The sequence below is a fragment of the Apostichopus japonicus genome, chromosome 4 (genome assembly GCF_037975245.1).
Source record: "Apostichopus japonicus isolate 1M-3 chromosome 4, ASM3797524v1, whole genome shotgun sequence".
In the NCBI taxonomy this organism is placed as follows: Eukaryota; Metazoa; Echinodermata; class Holothuroidea; order Aspidochirotida; family Stichopodidae; genus Apostichopus; species Apostichopus japonicus.
In genome coordinates this window covers 12121748-12146619 of record NC_092564.1, presented here as the reverse complement: position 1 = coordinate 12146619, position 24872 = coordinate 12121748, and the positions used below count along the sequence as shown (strand labels likewise).

Sequence of the window (24872 nt, the reverse complement as noted above, 5' to 3'; positions counted from 1 at the left end):
AAAATATATATGCCAAAGATGAAGGCCTGAGAAAATGTTACATTTCAAATTCGTAATAAACCCACATGCTTGAGTTTCCTTCATAGCTTATCAAAATAAAACAAAAGTTTTGTACGCTTCTTTCACTGACACCATGCTACCAGCTTTTGTTATAAATCAAAGTGAAAATTTCGGTAATTGTTTCTAGACAAAAGTCGTCAACTTCCCTATACCCTCCCCAATTCCTCCCCATCCCAACCCCCGGAAATTCCTTTCCCAGTCAAACGCGATCAATCACTCCCATGCACGAAGAAGGACTTATATTATGAAGGAAACTGGGATGATTGCAGTATTGTTCGATAGGGGTAACAAACGCCTACAGTGGAATTACGACCATCCTTACCGGTTTCGAACCTCTGGACATACAATCAGCCTATGGTGGTTAGGGTATCCGCATATAAAGCGGGAGGCCCGGGTTCGGCTCCCGGTGGAGGCTGAAAGTTTTTTTTCACTGTTCTTGATTTTGAAGATAGACAAGAACGTGGATATGAAATTCCAACACCATGACCGCCATAAACCGATGCCTCTCTCCACCTCCACCTCTCTCTCCACCTCTCTCTCTATCTCATGTACACACAGTTCCTTATAATTATTTCTTAAAAGTAAGTTGGCCTGACGTTTCGATCTTAGCAGGATCTTCTATTGTCTATCCATTGTCTACTTATAATCCCCTTTCATCTATCTCATTGTGTTCACCATGCTCATTATAACCTGTCTGTATTCTGTGCGTGTTTTTGTCCCCTCTGTTACTGTAACTTGTCATTTAGCCTCTCTGTAGAAGATCAGTCTCTGCCGGCCAACTTACTTTTACACATTCTTTTACTCAGGCTCTCTAGTGGATAAGCAGTTTGATAACAGTTTTATTTTATTTTATTATTGCTTGCATAGAAGCTAACACGTGTTCAAACGAGAGCGTTCTAGGCAGTCTGCTGCTAAAAGGAAATTCACTCTTGTTGTTTTCTCTTTATCTGCATTATTCTTCTTTGGAGACGGTCGATATTGAATGGACAGCTCGCGTTATGTCTATGGCATGCAGTATGTCCAGCATTGGTTGTGAATGACGCAATAGCTTGTTTGATTAAGCACAATGCCACGGCAGCAAATATAACCGCTGAGAGAAACACAAAGCGAAACTGAACGCTAATATTCAGGCGGCCTGAACTGTGAATGTGTAACATAATGACGAAGCGTGTTTGTTGCAAAGATTACCGTACAGTCTATAATGCGTTCATCGCTAAATTAGTATTTCAGTGTATGCTATGAGAGCGTGAATCTCATGAATGCTCCTGATGAACATTGAAGATAGCAAATGCCAACTGGAACGGAGGCCCATAGTGGTTAAAGGAGTGGACTTTACCGCAAATTTGTTGTCTCCGGAAGCTGAATAATCATAGGTAATTCATTTTTTTCTTTTTGACAAGAGCGGATTTTGGAGCAAGCTGGGCCATTCCCGTATTAGGCCTACATTACTTACAGTCTACGTTGCAATAATGTTAATATATATATATATATATATATATATATATATATATATATATATATATATATATATAGTATTATATGTACATATTTAGCTTAGTCTTATAACATTGAACATGTTAATTAATCTATCATTACTTGCATGGCAGAGTTTCTACATTATAGAATATTATAATTTTGCGACAACTGGAGGCTTTGTTCTTCTATTAATTGCCTTATAATATGTTCGATGTCCGAAGCAATATTTGGAAATATTTTTGTAAAAAATAAGGTATTATAATGATGTAGGTCAGTCATATCACTTCTCCTCGTCACTAATGCAATCAGCCATGTTGAAACTAACATTAATATTCAGAACCAGCTGACAGTATTTTAACCGTCGTTATCATAAATTTCCTGTGTCTCAATTATGAAGTTTTACATTCATTAGATGGATTTATATCACTAATGAACTTACGTTACAGTAACAGGAGCGGGTTGGGTCAAGTGCGGGCAGCCTGAGAGGAAGTTAATTGATTTAGTCATAAAAGAGGGGGTAAGACGAATTAAAATATATTGTATCAGTTTGGGGTGGTGGGGGGGGGGGGGTAAAACGACTTGAAATATGTTGTATGAGTTTGGGGGAGGGGGTAAGACGACTTGATATATATTGTATGAGTTCTGTTCCTTGTTAAATTCAGTGGAGTTAGTTTTACACAATTTAATAGCAGAAAGAAACAGGAGAAAAGGGATTAGGCTATTTGATTTCCCTGATGGATTAGCAGAGGTAAATTATGAAAACTAATCATGAGTCTTCCGAGTTGTACCCGAACGGCAAACAAAATTGCGAAGGTATGACGGTTTATTCACCTGCATTTCATTAATGGAAACATTTTACGATGAAAAAAAAAAGACTTGGAGAGACTACATTATTTTGTAGAATCGAATGGATAAGACCTATCATGAACTGCAGTATACGGTATGTACAGTCTACAGGGGCGTATCCAGGATTTTCTAACCCGGGGGGCGCGAATTACTATCTCAGCGGAGCGCCACCATCGGTTGGCGCGCAGCGTACAAGAAAATTTCTGGTTTTGACACCCCCCAGATCACCGGAAATGACACTTCTCGGGCTTGAAAATGACCAACCAGATGTACACTTTTGCCTGAGAACCAAGTATTTTCCAATAGTTTTTCCCCATCCATAACCATTTTGAAGATTGTCACCAGTCACACATCATGTTCGACCTCATCGCATCTCCTGTGGATCATTGCTTTTTGTAGGTGATTCTACGTCGCGGCCCACAATACCCGACAGCCCCACTTTTGAAGGTTTTAAGCCCATTTTTTGTTCAGAATTTCAAAATTCACATTTCCACTTCAAAACATACCCATAATGTTGCGCAAAAATTTCATGTATGGACAACCAATATAGAAAAACCTCCTTGAACCCCTAACAGACTGGTCAAAATTGCACAAGTAGAGGGAAGTATGATGAAGAAAGTTGGTCAGGAAATTTTCGAAAATTCAGACACAGTTAATTATTGGTGTACAAATATTGAAACCTCCTATAACGGCTATTATAAAACTTCATTGAAGGAAATGAAAAAAATACCAGATATTTCCGAAACGGAACACTACACACATAGGTCAGGGAGGCTGGGGGGGGGGGGCCTAACGAAATATTCCTTTCTGAAAATTCGGGCAATATGCTGAGAATTTTTCGGGCACCTATACTGAAAGAAAAATACATTGCAATGATGTAGCTAAAGGAAATGAATAGTTAAAAAATTATCTCTTTGGTAATTAAAATAAAGTTCTAAGCTTGGCCGACTAATTCACCATTACTAATGTAAAATTGAGTTTTGACATAACTGGACCTCCATGCTTTTTCTCCATCTACATAGGACAATTCGTTGTTTATGTGAGCATCCCGCGGTATACTGCGCAACTTTCAGTGACCGTGGGGTACATGATGGCATGCGATGTAATAACCGATGCTTGCTTATATGATATTGACATTAACATGTTGAACGCGCGAAAATATTGGTTATATTTTCGGGCAAGTCGTTACACCTCCCCAAATCAAATTGGGCTCCTTCGCCTTTGACTACACACATAGACAGTTTTTGAGGCTGTTCATCCTGGAACGCCATTTTCATGCTCACTGATATGATGTGATATCTGCTGTTTGTTTTACAAATTCGAACAGGCGCGCAGCGAATAATTTGCCAGGGAGGGGCAGAGCCTGAAAAGAAAATTTTGGCCGAAAATGCCTCCCAGATCACTGGAAATGACACTTCCCATGCCTTGTCAGTTGCATCTAAGCATTTTCTATTTCGAATTTACTAGCGATATCATAAAACAAAATATGCTCGGGGGGGGGGGGGGGTGGTCGCCCCCTTCCCGAAATGCGTCATGTTCCCCGACGACTCGGTCGAGCTCGAGACCAGCCACAGTTGGTTTCATAGCACAATTGTTTAAAGCGTCCATACACACACACGCGTTATGCTAGACCATATATAGTATATATATATAGATACATTAGTGAGAGAGGAAAAATGGAAACGTCAAAAGTGGAGTTGTTGGTATAAGGGGTAGGGTGAGGCGCGCGCCCCTTCCGAAATCCTCGATCCGTCACTGGCTACCCGGCCATGTGAATATAATAGGGTTCAGCGCTGTAATGATGTCACTGTTCCTCTTTCTATTCCCGGTGTCTTGGCGTTTGTCTTCTACTCCCTCCTTTCTCCCTTTTCTCCTTTTTCTTTCCTTCTTCTTTTTCTTTTCCCTTCCTTCCTCTCCTCCTCCTCTTTTTTCCCCTCTTTTTTCCTTTTTTCTTCTCTTTTTTTTCTCCCCTCTTTTTCTTACCCGGGGGGCGCGCGCCCCCAACGCCCCCCCTGGATACGCGCCTGGTCTAGTTGACACCGGCCCGTGAAACAGAATAGAGGGAGCTGTCTATAGCTTCAACGATTTGCTCTTATAGATTGGAGAGAATAAAAATATTCCAATATAGGTTTGGTGAAAACCTTCACAATCAAAAAATTGTGAAAACCTTCACAATTATAGGAGCGAAACGCTGCATGCGCGCAATGCTATTTTGAGTTATAGCCTATTCGAACTGCGCGTGACAATATTCCCCTGTGTTGGTGAGACCATGGAGCTATTACCGACTTACTGCTATAGCTTACAGTATAGCCGGTCACGTTTACAAGGGTACTTAGTAGAGCTAGTTTCCTTTGTAGGGTTTTGAATGAATACGGCCGAAATCTAGTTGGCGTTTGTATAGAAATACTATATAAGGCCTCAATACACTCCATGGATGACTAGGTCTAAAAAGACTATAATGGTACTGAGTATTTATTTAGCCATAGTAAGTATTTATGTAGCCATTATTTAAGGGACTGGGTGTTCATTGTCCGCCGCCACTGCCATCAAATAACTGCAACTGAAAGAACTCGGACACAGAAAGTCAAAGACAAGATCAATTGATGACAACAAATTTACAGCTTGAGTACGTTGTGTATCACTTTTGGACAAGCAGTCCGAATAGGGTGTTTTTCTTCTAAATTCTACACAGGATTTTTTCTTCATGATTTTATTCATTTAACAATGACTGCTTGAGATCAATTTGAACAAGGACTAGCAAACTAGGTGTCGTATGATATCTTATTATATTAGCAGCCTGTTATTGTACATCACGATATTCGGCTTGTAAACATTGCTGATGTTTGCATAATGACAGTCCATATATGATACACAGATAAAACTTGCGAATTACATATGCCTTTACAAATATACTAGCATAGTTATGTATGATTAAACCTACTGTATTTATTACCATGTTCAAAAATTGTTGGTTCACTTTGAGCATTTTATTTTCATTCTTTGACAGGTGTTAGCAAACGACTTGCAGCGAAGCAGCTTTACCAAACAAAACAGGCAATACAGTAAACTACATCATGAAGTGCAACTGCATGGAGTGGTTACTAAGGAAATTATTCCGAGGATATTCTAAATTTCTATGCCGTTTCCCTCTCTCTATCATTTTGATCACTTTATTCGTTGCCAGTGGTCTAGGAGCTGGGATTCTATTTATGGAGTTCCAATCTGACGCCGAGTTTCTCTTTTCTCCCATCACAAGTCGTGCGAAAGAGGAACGAGAGATATTGAACGATCTGTTCCCTGTTGACGACCGACATACCTTACCCAATCGATTAATCTATCTTACGCAACGACAGGTATCTATAGCGATAACATGCACAGACGACGGCAACATTCTGAGGCAAGACAGCGTGCAAGCTGTCCTAGATCTCGACGAAGAGATAAGAAAGTTAGAGGTGTATCCTGCGACACGTTCAACACCTGCAAACTTTACCAATCTGTGTAACCAATGGAACGACCATTGCTTTCCCGATCCAGTGACGTCCTCCTTACGATATTATAATAACAACGACTCTGTTGTGACTGTACCCTTTCCAGAGGTTACCTTACCAACAGGTGTCAGCTACGACATCGCTCCTTTTTTTGGCGGGAGAACTATCATGAATGACGAACTGGTCGCAGCCGATGCACTGTTACTATCGTACAGTCTGCAGAGTTCACCTGAAGACATCGACACACTGTCTGCCGACTGGGAGATGGCCGTTACGAATTTACTTCATGAGCTAAATTCTGACGTCATAGAGGTCAACGGCTATACGTCAGCTTCTCTTGATGAATCACAAACTAATCTAGCGTTTGCTGCTATCCCTTACCTCGCCGCATCTTATTTTATTCTAATTATGTTTGCAGTCGTTTCCTGTATCATGATACGAGATGGAACCCAAAGTAAACCATGGTTGGGTGTCTTGGGAGTGGTGTCTGCATCACTTGCTGTGGTGTCAGCAGTGGGATTGCTCTCTTACGTCGGTGTTCCTTTCAATCAGGTTGCATTATCTATGCCTTTCATCATTCTAGGTAAGCTATTTTTCACTTTTATCCTACTGATAATGTGACGGGGGTCCTGTACATATATATTACACAACAAGTACAAATTAAGACGTGAACAGTTGAAATGTCTTTCTGCTCTTTTATTCACTGTTGTCTCTATGCGTGCCCCTTTTTTACTCTCCCCCAAAACTCCCAGAACTTCCAAACCAATCCAACGCAAATATACATCGAGCTAAAGAATGTCTCTATATTGTAAGAGTATCAAACGCTGTACAAGACTGACAATAATGGACACTCTCCGTGCATGATTAAATACAATAGGCCACCCAAGGTGCAGGAATTAAGTTATGCAAATACATGTTGTCACCTAATTATCATGCTCAGTTACCTTTGGATATGCGTAGTCAGCTGGAGAGCGCCCCCTGTAATATGGATGATAGAAGGCTAAATATTTAATCATCAAGCAATTATTAGACAGGGTAATAGACTGTGACAGTAATGAATAAACAATGTTTTATGTCTTTTTACGAGGTGTTAACATACTATTCCAGCTGACATTCATCTGATATGTTTAATGCGACTAATATTGAAGAATTTGATGAAACGTGACAGTTAGCAAACAACGATGTCAAACTTATTTGAACACGATGAATGCACACTTAATGTGTTTCGACAAATGTGCTCAAGAACGGGAAGACTTTGTCGCCAATCGAACATTTACTAACAACCTTCCATTTAATTGGACACAGTTGAGCTATGTTATAATTAGGTGTGGATCAATGCAGGAGTGAGGTGGGTGGGAGGGGGTTCAGATTGGAAAGTCCCCCCCCTCTTACGTTACACCGGTGAATACTCAATATTTGGTAATTGTTTTTTACGTTGCCAACTTATTTGCCTATGGGCATGCGTCTGAGAATTAGACAAGTAAATAATTCTAATCATTTAGTGGCTTCGTTGATAGTTTGGATAAATTGTTTTGTTCTTTATTTTCAAGTATTCGATTTCTTTTAGGTTGCTTTTTTATTATATATATATTTTTTTCAGGTATTGATTTGGTTTGGTTTGGTTTAATTAGATTAGGCTCATTCAATCATATTTTATTTTCAGGTATTGGTTTGGTTTAATTCATTTAGTTCTTTACTAACTTCTATTTTTCAGGTATTAATTTGGCTTGACTTGATCCCTTTATTTTCTTTATTTCTTTGCATGTTTTGGTTTGATTCCATTTTGATTCCATTTCTAATTCTTCATTTCCAGGTATTGGTTTGGACGATATGTTCATCATGATAGCAGCATGGAGGAAAACAGACCCTTCGTTGCCAGTGGTGGATAGAATAGCTGGGACATTTGAAGATGCCGCAGTCTCCATCTCAATAACTAGTCTGACCGATATCCTGGCGTTTTGTGTCGGTGCGATATCACCGATTCCCGCTATAAGAATATTCTGTCTGTACACTGGGGTAGCTGTCTTTTTCGATTTCTTATACCAGATCACATTTTTTGGGGCCTGCATGGTCCTTTTTGGATACATGGAATACTTTGACTGCAATGGATGTACCTGTGTGCCCATCGATCGCCGTGTGGATGTATATGAATCCAATAACGACCTTACTAACGGACAAATGATGCATAGAACGCCGAATAACGCACAAAGTCAAGCATACGAATCTACCGATGTCGAGACCAACCGTTCCAATGGTCAAGCACACCACCACCACCGGAGTCAACAAGAAAGTAACGATGACGAAAAAGGGCGGCCCGTCAAACATCACGCTATGATGATTTTCTTCCGGGATTATTATGCAAAATTGATTTACAAACCGGTTTCTCTGCTCGTTATCTGTTTATCTTACGTCATTTACCTTGCGGCAGCTGTGTATTTCTCCACAACTCTCGAGATGGGACTAGAACAAGCTAACATCGCCGAGGAGGGCACGATGACTCACGGTTATTTTACGTTACAATCAAAGTATTTCAAAGAGACTGGCCCTAGTGTCTCGGTCGTCTTCACCGAGCCGCTTCCCTACTGGGACATCTCCGAGCAAGCAAAGATCGAGATGTTTTTAATAGACATTCACGAAAAGAGTCACGTCAAACCTCGTAATGTCTCCGATATTTGGTTAGATGAATACAAGAAATACCTTCAGGTTAGGTTTAGCACCTCGGTGGTCGATCAAGAGACATTTGTAAGGATTTTAAGGGATGACTTTCTAACGTTACCATGTTGCGAACGATTTCAGTTGGATATTAATTTTAACGAGAGCGAGATAGCCTCCTCCCGGTTTATCCTAGTGTCAGGTGACACCTTCTCTTCGGTCGACGAGGAGGAACTACTGCTTGGGATTCGCGATAGTATCGATGAAGCTACGGAAGCCTTGGGTGTTCCCATCATTGCATCTTCATTGGGATTCGTTTTCGCTGAGCAGTACATTATAATCGTACCAACAACAGTCCTTACCCTAGGCATTGCAGTCGCCAGCATGTTACTTGTGTCCCTAATTATGATGCCTAATATTGTGGTCGGTATTTTGGTCACTCTCTCGGTCGCCTCCATTTTGTTGGGGGTAATAGGTTTTATGGCGTTATGGGGTGTCGCCTTGGAATCGATATCAATGGTTAACCTGGTACTTTGTATTGGTTTTAGTGTAGACTTTTCTGCACATGTCGCATACGCTTTCGTCATGGACTCTGAAGAGAAAAATCTTTCAGCTTACGATAAGCTTTCTCGTTCAGTTTACCTATTAGGTTTTCCTATTCTACAAAGTGGGTTTTCGACAATTATTGGCGTTTCATTGTTATTTTGGTCTTCAAGTTATATCTTTAGAACGTTTGCCAAAATAATGACCCTTGTAATGACTTTGGGCATGTTACATGGATTAGTATTCCTTCCAGCGATGATCACGATAGTAGCATACCTACGGGAGGCGTGCTGTGATAAGAACAGACATGACCAAAGAGAATCTGCATCGCACGCAAGGTCGGTATCGGCTACCGTAGGCGCGGATAACGAAGGCATGGTTATTGACGAACATTAGTAAAAAGAAAACATGCACAAGATTATGCTCGCATTGTCGTAATGTTATTTTTATATATTTAGCTATCAAAAATTGAGGCTGCTGATATTGTCATGATTTAACCGAGGGACCTATTCAAAGCCGTTTACTCGAAAAAAATTTGTGTTAATCATAGTCCAGTGATATTATCATGTTGACAATACGTGAAGTATTCATTTTCGTTTGTGTGTGAGTTTTATTTACTTCAAAATGCAATATAAATCAGTTTCTAATATTAATAATTTTTAAAGGATGTTAGCTTAATCTAACGTGTATCTTTATGATATATATAGCGAGATATCGAATAATTTGATGATTTTGAAGAACTCCCTAACTTTTCCTTATAATATTATCATTTTATACATTAATTCATGTACAGTGAGAGGATGTTTTTATCTGACGAACACTGTAAACCGCAGCTGTATAGAGTGCAAGACTTGTGATTGTAAAGTTAGCCCTACAACGAAATGCACAACATAAATAACTTGTTCGTTACATATATATATATATATATATTGCTATTCACTTTGTAATACTCTATGAGGCAAAAGACTATATTTGATATTTCGCCTAAACTTCTATTCCGAAATTGCAGTTCTCGGTGGATACCGGGATGTGAGAGACAACTCTCTGATTAGATTTTACCAATATCATCTGTATATTTTGAATTTGATTTTAACTGTATACTCGGATTTTAAATCATATATAGTTTAATCTTCTACGATACATTATGTCTATATGCGAGAGAATGTAATTGTGTAGGCACTGTTACCATGGAGGTGAAGTATTCCGAAGCTTACGAATTATAGTTTTAGACTGAGAACCAGATCGTGTCGTCTGTTTTTGTATTCTGCTGTTACTGTCCTGATCTGACTGAAATAGCGAATCAATGACGTCACCACACCAAATATATAAGCAGATTGCACACGTGCCTTAACAAGACTGCATGGATAGTAATAATCTGTGCGATTATATGAGCCTTTTATTATTATTATTTTTACATATCGGCCTGTGGTGATATTTACATATCGGCCTGTGGTGATATTTACATATCGGCCTGTGGTGATATTTGTGTAAGATGGTAGCAAGACTGGCTGGCCTATTCTGGGAGGTAATAAATATGCTGTGGAGTACACTGACATCATCTCAATTTCACTCCAAATACCTGGCGAGAGAGGTGGGGGAGGGGTGGGGGAGCGGCGGGGGAGGGGAGGGGTGGAATCAAGAGAGGATAACAGACCCGATCGGGGCAGACCGTCTCTTGATTGTACGCCTCTGGGGTGAGCCCTCATCTTTGAGAAATGTTGATGAAATGGATGGTACTGAGATACGATATTGTGCTATATTATGCACAGCGCGTTCAAAACAACTTTTAAAACAAGTAATGTTCGATTGTTATGGTTGTACCGCACGTATATGTAATATATCCATGTACTGCAGTACACTCGGATTGTTGTAATTTATTCTGTTTGTAAATGAGGGGGTGGGAGATGATCCCCTGATTTTATCCGGGGGGGGGGGGGCTCAAGCCTCCACCCCACCTCCCAAGGCCGCATCATAATTATACGTGGTTGACAAATGAGACAATGAGCCAATCATTCAATTAAAGCGACTTTCTAGAGGATGGCAGTAAAATGGCATTTATGAAATAAATAACCATTATTTAAATTTCTAGCGTAATCAGTCACATTAGTTGGAGACGGATATATATATAAATAAATATATATATATATATATATATATATATATATATATATATATATATATATATATATATATATATTTCGAGTAGATAAAGGCGGTGGCATTTGAAGCAATGGGTCTTAGCAATCGGGAGGTTCCGGATTCGATACCCGGCCGGGTCGCGTTTTTTTTTCCCCAGGACGAACGTGGGTTTCAGATTTTTCAGGAATTTACAAATTCGTTTGAAATCAGAGTTAGGGTTTAGAAAATGGGTTAGGGATTCAAATTCTATGAAAATGAAGGATTGTCGTTCATAATCTGGGGTCAAATATAGGAAAAAAGATTCAGAACATGTTTTTTGAAAAAGCGTCACATGTTTGGAATCCAGGGATTTGATTGGCCGATGCCCACGTTCGTCCTGGGAAAAAATATACGCGACCGGGTCATAGTAAGGCGGGTTTTTCATCCAAGAGCAATCTATGGTTTTCCCATTTGAAATGAGTTTCTAAATTGAAAAGATTCCAAAGTAATGTCGAATTGGAAGCCACCAGACGTGTAAGTTGTAATCCATAAGCCCTTCCGGTATCTACCACATTTGTGGTCGCTTTAAGCGTCGTAAAAATAAGTGCAGATGATTATTATCAGATTATTATAATAGTACTATGAAAATAAATCACCGGACGCAGTGGCGTAGGACGGTACTTTTGAGTGGGGGGGGGGGGGGCTGAAGACTGATGGCCGGCCTGGGGGAGGGGTCTAAGGGGAGGGGGTGTCCCCCTCCCCTTTGGAATTTTTTGCATTTCCAGGTGGCCTCAGATGCAATTTGGTGCAATATAGCACACTTCAACACCCACTCCATTTTGTAAACTTAATTTTGTATTTTCACCTGGCCTTAGATGCAATTTGGTGCTCCAAATGAGATTTTTTTTCTCATTTGGAAATGAAAAAGGGGTTTTCTGACTTGCGGAGCGGGGGGGCGGAATGATACTTCCGCCCCTCCACATTTTTCACTGGGGGGGCTGGCGCCCCCCCAGCCCCCCCGGTTCCTACGCCCTTGACCGGACGTGTAAGTGTTAATCCATATAAGCCCTTGTGGGTTTCTACTATATTTCTGGTAGCTGATTGCTAGTGTATTATTACGTCTATATTTCATTGTTTGGAAGTAGTATCAAGGTAAAGCAACGACGATGAATTTCGTTTTCAAAACTGTTAATAGTTCTCTACCACTAACGGTCAAGGTCAAGGTAACGGCCATTGTCTAAGTTTTGGCTCTTTGAATTCAGAATGCAATGGTCAATTTATGGTACCACCGCAGTATAGCATGCTGTATGTCACGTTCCGATACTCGAGGTAATTACGTGTAGGTAACTACCTGTCAGGTGCTAATTTCAAAGTAGAAATAAGATTTCTCATGTTTATTCTTTCGTTGAAGTCAAATGCTGGCTGTTATTTCATCTTTTTTTGGGGGGGGGCGGGGGGGGTGATAAAGACAGGCCAATGTCCACATTGATTGTGGAAGTAAAATACCCACGCGGCCCCGGGACCTAATGTAAGGTTATTGAACAAACAAGACCCATGTATAGCTTTATATACGTTTACAGTGTATGCCATTCTACAAGTATAGGCTTAATTTCTACTAGACAACGCAGTACAGCAGTAACCGGTAGGCTATATAGTTGGTCATATATACATATGAGGTGTAGTACACCTCATATGTATATATGAACACAATGATCATAGCTTGCCTTACCTGGGTACTTTATGTTCCTTTGACTGTTCACTCTCAGCCAAATCAACTATAAGTGGACACCGACACTTGGTCCTATCGATATCTCGGTTTTCTTTATCCTAATATCCAATATCCAGATCAAGAACCAATCTGCTACATTAAACATCCGCAGCATTAATTAATTCGTCGATAGTTTCGTGAGTTCGTCTTCTCTCCAATTACCCGACAACACCCCTCCTCTTCACCCCTTCCAAATGTTCTTGTCGACGTCTCTGACAGTATAATGATCAATGAGAATTAGCAGTAATATCTATAAATATGTAAATAGTATACAACCCATAATGAATCAATGAAAACACAAACAGAGATGATAACGAATGAAAATGAAGCCAGAAAGAGAGATATGTTCTTTGTTTCAGCAAATGCCTACCTTTAAGTTTGACGGATTCATTTGAACGAAATGAGCAATGATATTCTAACAAAGCCATGCTTGATACAAACACAGCTGTAGGCATTTAGAACCTTAGCATCAAGGAATTGTTATATGGTAGTTATGTCAATATATCGTGTTCATTTTTTTTTAAATATTAATACAAAATTAATAGGTATCGCTATTCAGACTGCCTCAATCGTTCCGTTCGTGTGATGTTTCGGTAGAATCCAAATGAAACTTCAATCCTCGGTTTCTTTTAATTTACGAGTATTCCTGGTTCAGTCTCAATCTATGTATCCTGTTATATGAAGGGATATATACATTGCTTCACAACATGATAAAATAGAGTAAAGTAAAGTAAACATATTTTATTAAAGAAATTGTTAACGTTTCTTAGAAGATCGTATGCAACTTATAAAGTAGCCCAGGGTCTCATGTCTTTATTTCATCGTTCAAATTTCGTCCTTTTGAAAAGAACAGAATGCACCAGGGTAAGGCAACATTCAAACAAATGTGGATACATAATCGCGATATATCTATATCTAGAGAGGGATTAATAAAACCACCTCTACCCATTACGTATATTCAGCCCGGGTTCGAATCCCGGTGGAGGCTGGAAGTTTTTCACTGTTCTGGATTTTCCTTCTCATTACGTTTTTATTTATATATATATATATATATATATATATATATATATATATATATATATATATATATATATATATATATATATATATATATATATATGTATATATATATATATATATATATATACTGAAACTTTTTTCACTGTTCTGGATTTTCCAACTCATTACGATTTTCATTTATATATATTCATTTGCCTTTGTCGTTTACCTCCATTGCATTAACATAAAGTCTGTTCAAAGTATCTCTTTCGAGATCCGGCTTTAGGAATCACAAATGATTTCGAGTTGGTTAGCATCATGTTTGATCTCTGGAGTAAGGCAAAATATGTCACCAAAAACAGAACTAGTTTTGTTCGATACAGGTGACAAACGCCTACAGTGGAATTACGATCTTCCTTACCGGTTTCGAACCTCTGGACATATATTCAGCGTCCATAGCCTAGTGGTTAGGGTGTCCGCGTACAGAGCGGAAGGCTCGTGGTGCGAATCCCGGTGGAGGCTGAAAGCTTTTTCACTGTTCTGGATTTTCCCTCTCATTACGTTTTCATTTATATATATATATATATATATATATATATATTGAATATAATTTGAATCGTAGTGAGTTGAAAATCCAGAACAGGGAATAAACTTCCAGCCTCCTAACACTTAACTGTATGTTCCTTTTCAACTTTGGGCTGTTCCGTACAGCCTACACTATATCTACACCACAAAACAGTTCATATAGTACACGTAGCTAGGCAGAGAACGGAACCATAAAACACAAGATATGATTTTATTCAATTATTTGTATTGATTTGGTCTACTTTATGTACCTTACTCAGACTATAATGACACATTGACGTAACCAATCAAGTACTAGAATCCTTAGTTTAAGGAACTTGATACAATCACCAATTTAAGAAAGGATCTATGTGAGAATCCACAAGATGTAACGGCTTTACAACAAGTATTCTCTTCCTTTGCTCAATCGCAATTTATTTCGAATTAATCATATAAGTTTTTGCATTATCAATGTATACAGACAAAAACTTACATTTCTGTGTTATTTACTACAAAACACCGTCTGTTGCTTTAAGTTCCTGATTTTGACATCTCAAAAATATCAATTTTTGAGGTTGCAAATTCTCTCTAAACTACTTTCAGAAACCATGCATTAGATTTATGTTTGCTTTGATTCATGAGTGTGATGAATACTTTATATCACAGAAATGTATTTGTGTGTCTGTATATGTATACTGATAATAAACTTGAAAATATAATATATACTATTGGATGGGCAACTACCGAAGAATAATCTAATTTCAGGGCTTCTCTACACTAATCAATATTCACAATCATATCTATAGTTTAAATTTTAGAATAACTCTCTTGAAAAATTAATTTAAATGTATACATGACAGTTTTTTTATGGAAAATGAAATCGGATTTTTCAAACTTTTGTATAACTTTTAAGTTTACAGTCTGTGGCTTCTCACGTTTGAATTTTGTCAATACTGCAGATAAATAAATCAGTTGGACGCAACCACATGTATGCGGTCTAACGGACTCTGGGATGATTGAGTGAAAAATAACACTTTATTCTGCTTCGAGTCATATCATTACATATCGTACTGAGCAGAGTCACGAAAAGCGCCATAATCATGTATTTTACCCTCATTTTGGAAGGGGTTGGTTGACCCGGCTGTTGTTGTGTCATGCTCCATATGCGTGATATAGCTGATAGTTTATTGCAATGACGTGGGTTGTTTTTGAAATTAACAATTAACTATTGTTGCTACCTAGTACAATTATTCAAGGTCTCAACAACGTGGTATTTCACAGAACAATCAACTTGGCATTTCTAAAGGTGATTACTTATCCATCCGGAATTTTGTTATAAGCATTCTTACTTGTTCAATATTTGCTGTATAATATGAGCAAAACAAATAGCACATATACATCCATTGCGTGTATCTTTATTTGAATATATTTGTAAACTGTCTTACTGTAAATGCAATATGATTGTGATTATCAGTGGCGTAGGAAGGTACTTTTGAGTGGGGGGGGGGGGGCTGAAGACTGATGGCCGGCCTGGGGGAGGGGTCTAAGGGGAGGGGGTGTCCCCCTCCCCTTTGGAATTTTTTGCATTTCCGGGTGGCCTCAGATGCAATTTGGTGCAATATAGCACACTTCAACACCCACTCCATTTTGTAAACTTAATTTTGTATTTTCACCTGGCCTTAGATGCAATTTGGTGCTCCAAATGAGATTTTTTTCTCATTTGGAAATGAAAAAGGGGTTTTCTGACTTGCGGAGCGGGGGGGGGGGCGGAATGATACTTCCGCCCCTCCACATTTTTCACTGGGGGGGGGGGCTGGCGCCCCCCCAGCCCCCCGGTTCCTACGCCCTTGGTGATTATTACTTCGTTCGTGTTTGACATTGCTAACCTCACGTAGAACTGTTTGGTGACATATTTTGCCTTACTCTTGAGATCAATCATGATGCTAACCAACTAAAATCAAATGTGAATCCTAAGGCTGGCTCTCGAAAGAGATACTTTGAATTGACTATGTTATAAGAAATTCAAATAAAAGACCAATTCACACACACCCACCCGCACACACACACACACTTCGCCACATGTGAAGTCCAATATCTCATCTCCCTGTACATTGCATGTTGGGAAATGATGTAACTACACGAGTGTATATGCTATGAGTCCATGATATTTGCATCCTGCGAGTACGAGCACACAGTCCCGATTACGAGTACGACAAAATGTACTCGAGTATAGAACGGGCTCGAGTATACCACTACACTTTCGTGAGGTGTACTACACTTCTAACCTGTACATTGCACATAGTAAGTATAGTATACGCCAAAAGTGTAGAGAACTCCTATAGAAATGCACGAGATATATGACACTTGCGTGACGAAACGATTATTGTCCAGCATCAACAGCTTAAAAGAAAAGAAAAAAAGTCTTGGCGTTTTGTATTATGCAATTTTCATTGTCCTCCAGGCTATGCTTGGAAGGTGAGTAAATTGGCACAATACCAAACAATAATGTGTGATACACGTCAAAGGACCCATCCATATTTCAACAATCATGCAATGGTAAAGTACAGTACAGTGTAATGGTGTAAGCAAATTTTGTATTGTAGAACAACGTCTACATGCTTCCTTGGTTAACATGTATTATTCCAGACCACTGTATATAAAAACATTACCATATACTGAGGCGAATACGAGTAACAACCAAAAAGGACTGGATATGTACAGTTTATAGATGACAGACGGATATGAGAAACAATCAGAAAGGTATGGATATATATATATGTATATATATATATATATATATATATATATATATATAGTTTATATGACAGGCGGATATTAGTAACAAGCAGAAATAGGTATGGATATGTACAGTTTATAGATGACAGGTATTATATATATATATATATATATATATATATATATATATATATATATATATATATATATATATATTCTGGATTTTCCTTTTCATTACGTTTTCATTTATATATATTCATTTGCCTTTGTCGTTTACCTCTATTTCATTAACATAAAGTCTGTTCAAAGTATCTCTTTCGAGATCCGGCTTTAGGAATCACAAATGATTTTCGAGTTGGTTAACATCATGTTTGATCTCTAGAGTAAGGCAAAATATGTTACCAAAAACAGAACAGAGTATTGTCTGATACAGGTGTCAAACGCCTACAGTGAAATTACGACCTTCCTTACCGGTTTCGAACCTCTGGACATACAATCAGCGTCCATAGCCTATAGTTGGTTAGGGTGTCCGCGTACAAAGCGGGTGGCCCGTGTATATATATATATATATTTATATATTTATATTTATTCTGCCGAAAGAGGCATATAGCCTTGTTTCGTATATATATTTATTTATTTATTCATGTAAACTGTACAATGGGATTTTCTGTAAGTTTTGTTAGGCTGCCATTACATTGATGTTTTAACAGTGCATTATGACGGATCACGTTTTAATTACTTCATACAGGTCATAATCTAACGGACTAAACTGTGCTGTATGTATATATGGAATAAACTGGGCTGTATCAGAAGCTAGCTGCAGGTTTCACGATTGAGAGTATACATAACGAACCATACCATGGCGTTTCAAGGTATCGAGCGGTTGCTCCGGAAATCATTTCGAGCCTATTCTCGAATTCTTTGTCGCTTTCCTCTTCTCATCATTTTCACTACGTTATTAATCACCGCTGTACTTGGGATAGGAATTCGCAACATTGCCTTTCAAAATGATACCGAGTACTTATTTACACCTGTAAATAGTCGAGCCAGAAACGAGACAGAGAACTTACATCATCTCTTTCCCGTGAATGATCTCAACATTTTACCCAATCGGTTGATATATCTCAATCATAGAACCGTTGCCATAGCAATCACTTCGAAAGATGGCGGCAACATTCTGCGGCAAGAACACGTTGCTTCTGTTTTAGACTTAGATGACGTCATAACAAAATCTGAAATTGACCCTCCTGCAGGTTATTCACATCCTTTGAATTATTCAGATTTATGTAATCAGTGGAGAGGTGATTGTTTCCCAAATCCTGTAAGTGTATCGTTACGGTATTATCTTGACTTAAGTGGTCCGATAATCCAACTACCGTTTCCAAGCTTTACCGCTGCAGACGGCTCTCGCTATTTAATCGAACCTTTTTTCGGAGGGGTTCGTGTAGAAGAGAACCAACTCGTGCACGCTGATGCAATATTACTAACCTTCTACCTAAGGAGTGCACCCGTGGGAGTCAACCAACTTTCTAAAGATTGGGAGAGTTTGGTCATAAACTTGCTCGAATCTTCAGAATTTGACCTCATTAAGGTATACGGTTTTACCTCGACCTCACTTGATGAGTCTCAATTCGATATAGCAGTCGATTCCGTGCCTTACTTGATCGGGACATTTCTCATTATGGTGACCTTCGCGAGCCTTTCTTGTATCATGATTCGCGACGGAGTTCAAAGCAAACCGTGGATTGGTATCTTGGGTGTGTTGTCGGTATTTCTTGCGGTGGTGTCATCAGTGGGATTGCTCAGTTTCTGTGGGGTGCAGACCAACCTCGTGATCATCTCAATGCCTTTTATAATTTTGGGTGAGTTTTTTTTTAATGTTAAGTTCGTATAATATTGTTCTTGTCTCCAACAAGTAAGCACATTTAAAACGATTTTAAATATAGCGTTTGTAGTCGCTTATTCCTACAGCATATATAGAGTGTACTAATAGGACGTGATATCATAGTCACTTCGTTACTACTTTGTGCTTTCATTATATAATCTACTTACATATGACTTCATTTACAAACCTTTGCAAGTTTTCTTAAGCAGATATAAACGTCACTCACAAATAGCCAAGCAGGGTAACGAAATAATCACATCGTGTAATAGCAAAAGTGTTGTTGGGTTCCTTTCAATAATGTCAGTTTGCTCAAACCTGTCGACTCCACGTAGCTGTCATCAGGCGCGTAGCCAAAGGGGGGGGGGGGCGAAGGCGGCGACCACCCCCCCCCTTGAGCATATTTTTTGGATTTTTTAAAATGTTTTTTTTGGTATATTGTTTATGATATCGCTAGTAATTTCAAAATAGAGAATGCTTAGATGCAACTTATAAAGGCCTGGGAAGTGCCATTTCCAGCGATCTTGGAAGCATTTTCGGCCAAAATTTTCTTGTACCCTTCGCGCCAACTCATAGTGGCGCTATACGCTTAGATAGTTTGCCAGCAGGTTTCGCCCTCCCTTGGCAAATTCCTCGCTATGCACCTGGCTGTCATCGTTTATTTGTAGTATAAATAGTTATAAAGCAGGGTTGTCCAACCTTTTGCAGAGGAGGGCCACATGGAATGATTATGATGAAGGAGGGGGCCGCATGAACCCTACGCTCGATTTTTCGATATTTTTGCCCGAAGCCCAAGGCAACAAAATGTGAGCACTGCACGCGGAGCGCACTGATTTATTTTCCTTCCTGATAAAACAGATGAATAAAGTTCAGCCGCCCCCCCCCCCCCTCCGCTAAGAGAGTGTCACACAAACTGATCTGTATGCAGTTTTTTGGACCCAGAAGGTTCGACTGATTAATTATATAGCTTCAAATTGTTATCAATAAATCTGCTCACTAAAATTTCGCACCGTAGAGCATCTCTGGCGGGCCGGACGCAACCCTGCGGCGGGCCGGACTGTGGCCCGCGGGCCGTAGGTTGGACAACCCTGTTATAAAGCATATATGTCTATAAACTTTGACATAATATCAAGTAAAATTCGGTCGCTCGTTATCAAACATGGCGGCCGTGTTGACATATGTTCTATGCAGGATGGTCAAGATGTAACGTGTTGAATACTAACCTAACTCATTATAAGTTATGTATAAACCGGGTCTGTCTTAGCAAGAATAATGTTTGTTTTCCTGTATAAAAAATATCTGAAAAGTAACGTAATACTTTGTGTGAGATATCTATTTTGCTGTATGGTTAACCAAGGTATCCTCCAAAAGTCAATGTGCGTGTGTGTGTGTCATTCTTTATTTATTTATATTTAAAATGAAGCTAGGATAATAATTAAACTAATGAGTTGCAACTGTTAACTGGATTATGTTCAGTTATAAATATCTTAAGATTTCCAAACTAAAATGCTGCTAATTTGAAGCCAATCAATAGAATGTGTCATTTTCTATCTTTTTCAATGTTTTTTTTCTCTAATTTAAGGTATCGGTTTAGACGACATGTTTATTATGTTAGCAGCTTGGAGGAAAACAGACACATCCTTAACGGTGACGGAGAGGATGGCGGACACATTAGAAGATGCTGGGGTGTCAATAACGATCACAAGTTTAACAGATCTGTTAGCTTTCGGCATTGGATCACTTTCACCCTTACCAGCGATAAAGACATATTGTTTGTTCACTGCAATAGCGGTCCTCTTCGATTTTTTCTATCAAATTACATTTTTTGGTGGTTTTATGGTTCTTTTTGGTTACATGGAATCTTTCAATTGTCATGGTGTCTCGTGTCTACCTTCACCTCAATCCGGCCAACGACTCCGACGCAACGATGTCGTCACAATTCGATCGATTAGCCATCATCACGTGACAGAAATTGATAACACACGAAGGGTTAATTCAGCCCATAGTATCCCCGCTAAACAACACATTATAATGTGTTTCTTTCGAGATTACTATGCAAAACTAATATCCAAACCGATATCGTCAGCGCTTGTTCTAATTCTCTACGTTTGTTATATCGGTTTGTCAGGATATTTCCTCACAACTTTAGTAATAGGAGTTGAGGAGATGAACATCGCGAAACAGGGTACCATGACATTTGACTATTTAGAAATATTCTCGCAATATTTCGCGAAAACCGGCCCCAGCGTCTCTGTAGCATTCACTGAACCATATCCTTATTGGCAACCTGACAAACAGATCGATATAGAACAAGTACTACTTGATTTTCACGACAACAGTCACATCCAAAATCGCAACAACACCGAATTTTGGTTGGATGCTTACATCAAATACCTTCGGACATCATATGGAACAGCCCAGCTGGATCAAAATACATTTGTAACTGTTTTAAAGGATCAATTTCTCAAGTTGCCTTGTTGCGAAAAGTACAAGTTAGATATTAATTTCAACGGGAGCGTTATAACGTCCTCGCGATTTATTCTGGCGTCACGTGACCTCTTGTCATCTAAAGACGAAAACGATTTGCTTCTTGATGTTCGAAAAAGCGTCGATGAAGCTACGGAATATTTGGGAATCAATGTCATTGCCTCATCAATTGGATTTGGGTACGCTGAACGTTACCAAACTATTGTACCTACGACCTTACTAACACTCGGAATAGCCGTGATAAGCATGTTGCTAGTATTTCTCATAATAATACCCAATATTTCAGTTGGTCTATTAGTTACATTTTCGGTTGGGTCCATTCTGTTCGGGGTGTTGGGATTCATGGCGTCATGGGGGGTACCTCTGGGCTCAATTTCTATGATAAATCTTGTACTCTGTATCGGCTTTAGCGTAGACTTTTCTGCGCATATTGCGTATGCTTTCGTGAAGAACTTAGACAAGCCTGAACTTTCGAGCTCTACTAAATTGTCGAACGCCCTCTATTTGCTAGGGTATCCCATTCTACAGAGTGGCGTTTCCACTATATGTGCAGTATTTTTAATGTTTTGGTCCAAGAGTCACATTTTGCAAACTTTTGCTAAAATTATTACTCTGATAATGGGATTCGGTATGTTACATGGGTTATTGTTTTTACCTGTTATGATTACGAATGTAGCTCACATACGTCACTCTCTTAGAAGATTTCACTAGCAATGTAGATTGCAAATAATACAACATCTCACTCTTCGTGAAGCAGCGCAGTAATAGATTATAGATATACATGCTTCGATTTCCAATATCCGATGACGTCACGTGTTTTTTCGATTATTTGTCAGATTTTAATTGAATAAGCATCGACATATAGGTTACATATTTAAAGGATTGGTTCATATGTTTGACATGTCTATTTTGTATGAAAGAGCACAAAAAGACAAAAAGAACAGTGAAGAAACTACCATGATAGCATGCTCTCTTAAGAAGATATGACACTTTGAAGATATCAACATTTCTTTGAAAATGACTTGTGTAGAAAGACTTACTGTGAGGGTGTGATGTCACATCCTCACTTCCTTGACATGTGTGAATATATTTCTTTAAAATTATATATATTTTTTAACACATTTGAATATAATATAATCAAACATTCTTCAGATGTTTAATCTCAAATACTTCCTTTGACAAATATGAGATCTCCTGACATATCTTTTGGTTGAAAGCCATGAAATCTCACAAAATATTTAGAGAAAAAAAAACAAAGACTCTTCAGGAATGTGAGGATGTGACATCACAGCTAGTCAGATTTCAGCAGTTTCTACACAATCTGATAAAACTTTACACTTGAATATCTCTTTAACCAAAAAAGATATTTGAACAGTTTTGTTCACCATTGTGTTTCTTCTATTGTCCTCTTCCATATCACATAAACATGTATGACAACTGAACCAATCCTTTAATTTGTCGTCATGGAAACTGACTGGGACATTACAAACAATGGAAAAGTGTAAAGAAATATAAACCAAGAATATTAAACGACACTAACACTATACGGCTTTGAATAAGTGCTTTATCTGAAATCAAACGCATTACTGTAAAAACATCTATTATAATGCATAGCCATGACGATAATAATAATAATAATAAAAAGCATTACGAAAATCGTCATTTCAGATTGAGCAGTATTTCTAAGTAGCTTATAAATACTTCAAAAATGAAAATTGACGAAAAGAACTGACGCTTAATAAAGGCTATGTATGTCAAGAAAAACATTTCAAGGTACTTTTAGCGCCATCCACATTGTGCCTCTTTTACTAATGTTTAAAGGAAGGCCATTACCCTTATTCTGTTGAGTTTTAGCCTTTATACAGTAGACAAGGCAAACCGTTCTGTTAATATTTGAAAGGTTATTTACCGTGGCATGTTCATGGTCACGAATAACCTGTGTCATGTATAGGTATCCCCACATGCACATATACAGGTGTATCAGCAGTTGTGAGTATCCACCAGTGAGGGGTTACCGTAGATGGAGTAAAATCACTTCCTCCCGATAAAACCCCTCGCCTCTCCTCCCACCCTCACTCACCTAGTAGCCCTCCTCTGGACCTTCTCGAGTAATTCCTTTTCCTTAGCAAAATATGGGTTCCAAGCCTGCACAGCACTGCAGATGACGCCTAACCAACTGCTTATAAAGCCTAACAACTATGTCCTCTTTCAGCAAACTGAAGTTCCTATTGATCAAACCTAACGCCCTATTACCTCTATTAGTAGCTTCGAGACAATGTTTAGAAGGTTGCAGAGATAAGTCAATGAAGATATGTTTGTTCAAAGGCTGTAACAGCCTTTGAACACATTGATCTTTTGCATTTATGTTAAACATTAGTGTTTAGGCCTTTGCCTCGCATTGCATTTTTGAATATATTTGTGTATTATTATTTCTTGTATTGTATTTTTGTTCTCTAGGGTTGAAAACAGTATGCGTTCATTGTTAAACATGTGACGTGTCACAATAAACACATCACACGTCTCAATTCTTCACAGTGTAGTACTGTATATCACCATGTTTTAATTATTATATATAAGTATTTTTATGATATATAAATTAGAATTTGTCAATTTATATCTGTTGTTTTTAAAATAAATAAATAACTGGAATATTAAGTTACTTATAAAGTGTACTTTATAAATCATGCTTTTTGTGTTTCTTACCAACCCAATACTATGAATACACGGACCCAATAATATATATTATATACTAGGCGATTACCTGCGTTTTGCGGACACCCAGTTTAGGCGCTGGCCCCCAGTATTGGTGGCAGTTACCCGGTTTTGGCATCGATTACCAAGCTTTAGCATCGATTACCTGGTTTTGACGTTGGTTACTCGGTTTTGGCATCGGTTACCCAGTTTTGGCATCGGCGATCATGGGGGTATGCCCCCTATTTTAATGGGTGACAATTTAATGGCTTTAATGCCCACCCCCCCAAAATATTGAGGGCAAATTGCTGACCTTGGCGTCGGCTACCTGGTATTAGTGGCTGAGAGCACTAAAGTGTGAGGGGACCCCTTTGGAACCCTTCTGTGGGCCAGATCAGAAAAACAAGTTAAACCTCTGCATGACAAATCTCTGGCTATGTGCCTGTATATACATAGGCTTAGGGGGTGGGGGGGGGGGGCTGAGACCCTGCAATAATTTGACTAGGGCCCATTGAATATCCATATTTACACACTCATTTTTGATGAAATCAATCTCAGCCCC

At 38.8% G+C, this 24872-nt stretch overlaps 2 protein-coding genes across 3 annotated transcripts; both read left to right on the top strand.

The window, feature by feature from the left end:
* Positions 1-827: 827 nt before the first annotated feature.
* LOC139966467 (patched domain-containing protein 3-like) lies at positions 828-10302 on the top strand. Of its 2 annotated transcripts, none has more exons than XM_071969488.1 (3): positions 828-1433; positions 5390-6453; positions 7684-10302. In XM_071969488.1, exons 2-3 carry the CDS (start codon positions 5457-5459, stop codon positions 9459-9461), a joined length of 2775 nt encoding a protein of 924 aa, XP_071825589.1. In that variant the 5' UTR covers positions 828-1433; positions 5390-5456; the 3' UTR covers positions 9462-10302. The 2 variants fall into 2 exon arrangements, with proteins under 2 accessions (XP_071825589.1, XP_071825590.1); XM_071969489.1 differs by lacking the exon at positions 828-1433 and adding an exon at positions 4886-5008.
* Positions 10303-16623: 6321 nt separating this feature from the next.
* On the top strand, positions 16624-24290 carry LOC139966466 (patched domain-containing protein 3-like). Its single transcript, XM_071969487.1, has 3 exons — positions 16624-17274; positions 17999-19112; positions 20715-24290. Exons 2-3 carry the CDS (start codon positions 18110-18112, stop codon positions 22328-22330), a joined length of 2619 nt encoding a protein of 872 aa, XP_071825588.1. The 5' UTR covers positions 16624-17274; positions 17999-18109; the 3' UTR covers positions 22331-24290.
* Positions 24291-24872: the final 582 nt, after the last annotated feature.

Excerpts from the sequence above, each read along its gene's own strand:
- LOC139966467 (XM_071969488.1), top strand. The coding sequence starts at position 5,457 with ATGAAGTGCAACTGCATGGAGTGGTTACTAAGGAAATTATTCCGAGGA. Across the intron at positions 6,454-7,683 it reads TATGCCTTTCATCATTCTAG|GTATTGGTTTGGACGATATG; the intron begins GTAAGCTATTTT and ends CTTCATTTCCAG.
- LOC139966466 (XM_071969487.1), top strand. The coding sequence starts at position 18,110 with ATGGCGTTTCAAGGTATCGAGCGGTTGCTCCGGAAATCATTTCGAGCC. Across the intron at positions 19,113-20,714 it reads AATGCCTTTTATAATTTTGG|GTATCGGTTTAGACGACATG; the intron begins GTGAGTTTTTTT and ends CTCTAATTTAAG.